We start from the raw sequence: 2,886 nt of genomic DNA on the forward strand, positions 1-2,886 counted from the left end.
ACTCTTTCCTTGAACGTTGTTTCCTGCTAATTTCCACCTAGCTGGCGAGAAAAGTCCTCGACCTCGTCGACCTCTCCACTCCAGTCCTCTGCCACAGAACCAGTCACCATGATCAAGCAACCTCACTTCCTTCTGGTGACCTTACCTTTACAAGGCCACGTAAATCCTTCCCTGCAATTCGCCAAGTGTCTAACGCTTATTGGTGCTCGTGTCACTCATGCTACCACTCTCTCTGCTCAACGCCGCATGTCGAAAACTCTGTTCCCTGATGGTTTGTCATTTGTTAATTTTTCGGATGGCTACGACGATGGGCTCAAGCCTGAAGATGACAGAGTGCATTACATGTCTGAGCTCAAACGTCGAGGCTTACAAGCTCTCAATGAACTCATCGTAGATAGTGCAAAAGAAGGAAAGCCCATCACTTGTTTGGTTTACACAGTACTTCTACCTTGGGCAGCGGAGGTGGCACGTGCACAACATCTCCCAGCAGCGTCTCTTTGGATTCAGCCTGCTACTGTCTTTGACATCTATTTCTACTACTTCAACGGTTATGGTGATATTTTCAGTAATTGCAAGGACACTTCTAATGTTATTGCATTACCATGGCTCCCACAATTTGCTAGCCGTGACCTTCCCTCGTTTTACTTCCTTCAAATACTAATACTGCGGCACTCCACTTGTTCCAAGAGCAACTGGAGCAGCTCAGCCAAGAAACCAACCCAAAAGTGCTTGTCAACTCTTTCGATGCATTGGAGTTGGGGGCTATGAATGCCACTGGAAATTTCAACTTGATTGGAATCGGGCCATTGATTCCATCTGCTTTCTTGGATGGAAAAGATCCGTTGGATAAATCCTTCGGAGGGGATCTTTTCCAAGGCTCCGAGGATTACATTGAATGGTTGAACTCGAAGCCAAAATCATCAGTGGTTTATGTATCTTTTGGAAGCATTTTGGTGTTATCAAACCGACAAATGGAAGAGATCTCTCGGGGTTTGGTACGGAGCGGTCTTCCATTCCTATGGATTATAAGGGATCAGAAAAAGAAGAAAGAGAAAGAAGAAGATGATGAATTGAGTGCCTGTAGAGAGGCAATATTGGAGAAACAAGGGATGGTGGTACCTTGTTGTTGTCAAGTGGAGGTCTTGTCTCATCCTTCGATTGGATGTTTTGTGACACATTGTGGGTGGAACTCGACTTTGGAGAGCTTAGTTTCGGGGGTTCCAGTTGTGGCATTTCCACACTGGATGGATCAAGGAACAAATGCCAAGCTGATTGAAGACGTGTGGAAGACAGGAGTGACGGTGGTAGCTAATGAAGAAGGGATAGTTGAAGGTGATGAGATTAAGAGGAGCTTGGATTTGGTCATGGCAGATGGAAAGACGGGAGAAGACTTCAGAAAGAACGCCAAGAAATGGAGAGATTTAGCCATAGAGGCTGTCAAAGACGGTGGTTCCTCGGATAAGAATCTAAAGGCTTTTGTGGATGAGGTTGGCAAGGGCTGCTTCTAGCTTGCCAAAGCCCTTCAGATCCACAATATGCCATATTTGCTTGGTTGATATGATGGATGGGTCCTTTCTAACTCTGCCCCGATTAAGTAAATGATTTGGTGACCAAACCTTGAGATACTGCGTGAATTAGTTAATCAAGAACAAAATAATGATGTAGCAGGCATGTCTTAAGTAAAAGTTCCCTCTCGAATGAAACAATTCAGTGAAAATTGTAAGCTCATTCTCCCTTCTAAAATAGCCAGTTTTCTTTCTTCCCACAACGTAAAAGGAAAAGAGAAGTTATCTGTCACTTCAAAAAACATTCGTAAATGCTATAGATCAAAAGAATCATCCAATACAAAAGCCAACTTCCAAACCAATCTTTTTTTGTTTGATGTAAGTTGGCAAATCTGTAAGCAAATATACCAAAATTACAACAGGATGCAGAAGCAGCATCAATACATGTGAAATCATGAGCCTAAATACATCCATAAACAGAAAAAATAACAGCTTCTTCTCAATAAATTAACAGCTCATTATCCCAGCGATAGCTCCAATTGAGGAGTTGATAATTCTCCACCTAGAGAAGTCTCAAATGAGCAGTATCATTCAAGCGTTTAATCTGCCAACCTGTTTTACATGAATGCTGTAACACTGTCACCGAAGAATCTTCTATGCAGATCTTACGCATCATTACTGGGCTGCACCCTAGGATGCCTGTGAGTAGACACTTAATAGGAATTGAATGCGTGAAAACACCCACACATGAAGATACTGGGGAGGATGAGTTCCTGATATTCAAATCATGGATCGTGTGTTGGTGGCTGGCTTCCCCGAGTGAGATCTCATCTTCACCCTCGTGATTGCCAGTAGTAGTCACAAATTGTAGCCTGCTCTTACCAGACTTTTTCCTTGCGAGGCCCTGTCGGTGCCTATGAAGCATATGCTGCATATCCCAATTTGAAGGTGGTGGTAGAGAAGGCCCATCTCTGTCATGAGAAAACCCATGGCTCTCATTTTGATGGGGCAGCAAGAAATCTGATCCCAACTTTTCAGGCATCCCCAGGACTGTCCTATTTAGGAACTGAACCATCCTAAATTCCACTTGCCTAATTGATTCTCCAGATGGTGCACAAAAGTCGGGCTGAAGATTTTCAAGCAGGCCCTGAACTTCAGGTGTATATATATCTGAAAGGGAGCAACCTTCCCAAAGCCCCATGTTCAAATCCATGAGTGCATCCGATGATTGTATTTGTTCCTCGGCAAAATTTATTTCCTGCAAGATTTTTATATCTGGACAATTCACTCCACTGTATAGCACAAGATGTAGGAAAATATTCCTAGTAATATCAAAGCAGCTCCTATCTATGCAAACAGATTATGAGGGGATATACAATCC

At 43.3% G+C, this 2,886-nt stretch overlaps 1 protein-coding gene and 1 pseudogene across 1 annotated transcript; one reads left to right on the plus strand and one right to left on the minus strand.

Moving 5' to 3' along the window:
* The first annotated feature begins 8 nt into the window (after positions 1-8).
* On the plus strand, positions 9-1,728 carry LOC105119640 (crocetin glucosyltransferase, chloroplastic-like; annotated as a pseudogene).
* Positions 1,729-1,801: 73 nt separating this feature from the next.
* LOC105119641 (uncharacterized) lies at positions 1,802-2,865 on the minus strand (the record flags this gene model as incomplete). Its single annotated transcript, XM_011017806.1, has 1 exon — positions 1,802-2,865. A coding segment is annotated over one exon (798 nt), but the record flags the coding sequence as incomplete, so codon positions are not given.
* Positions 2,866-2,886: the final 21 nt, after the last annotated feature.

Source organism: Populus euphratica, unplaced genomic scaffold, assembly GCF_000495115.2.
Source record: "Populus euphratica unplaced genomic scaffold, PopEup_1.0 scaffold3264.1, whole genome shotgun sequence".
Lineage (NCBI taxonomy): Eukaryota > Viridiplantae > Streptophyta > Magnoliopsida > Malpighiales > Salicaceae > Populus > Populus euphratica.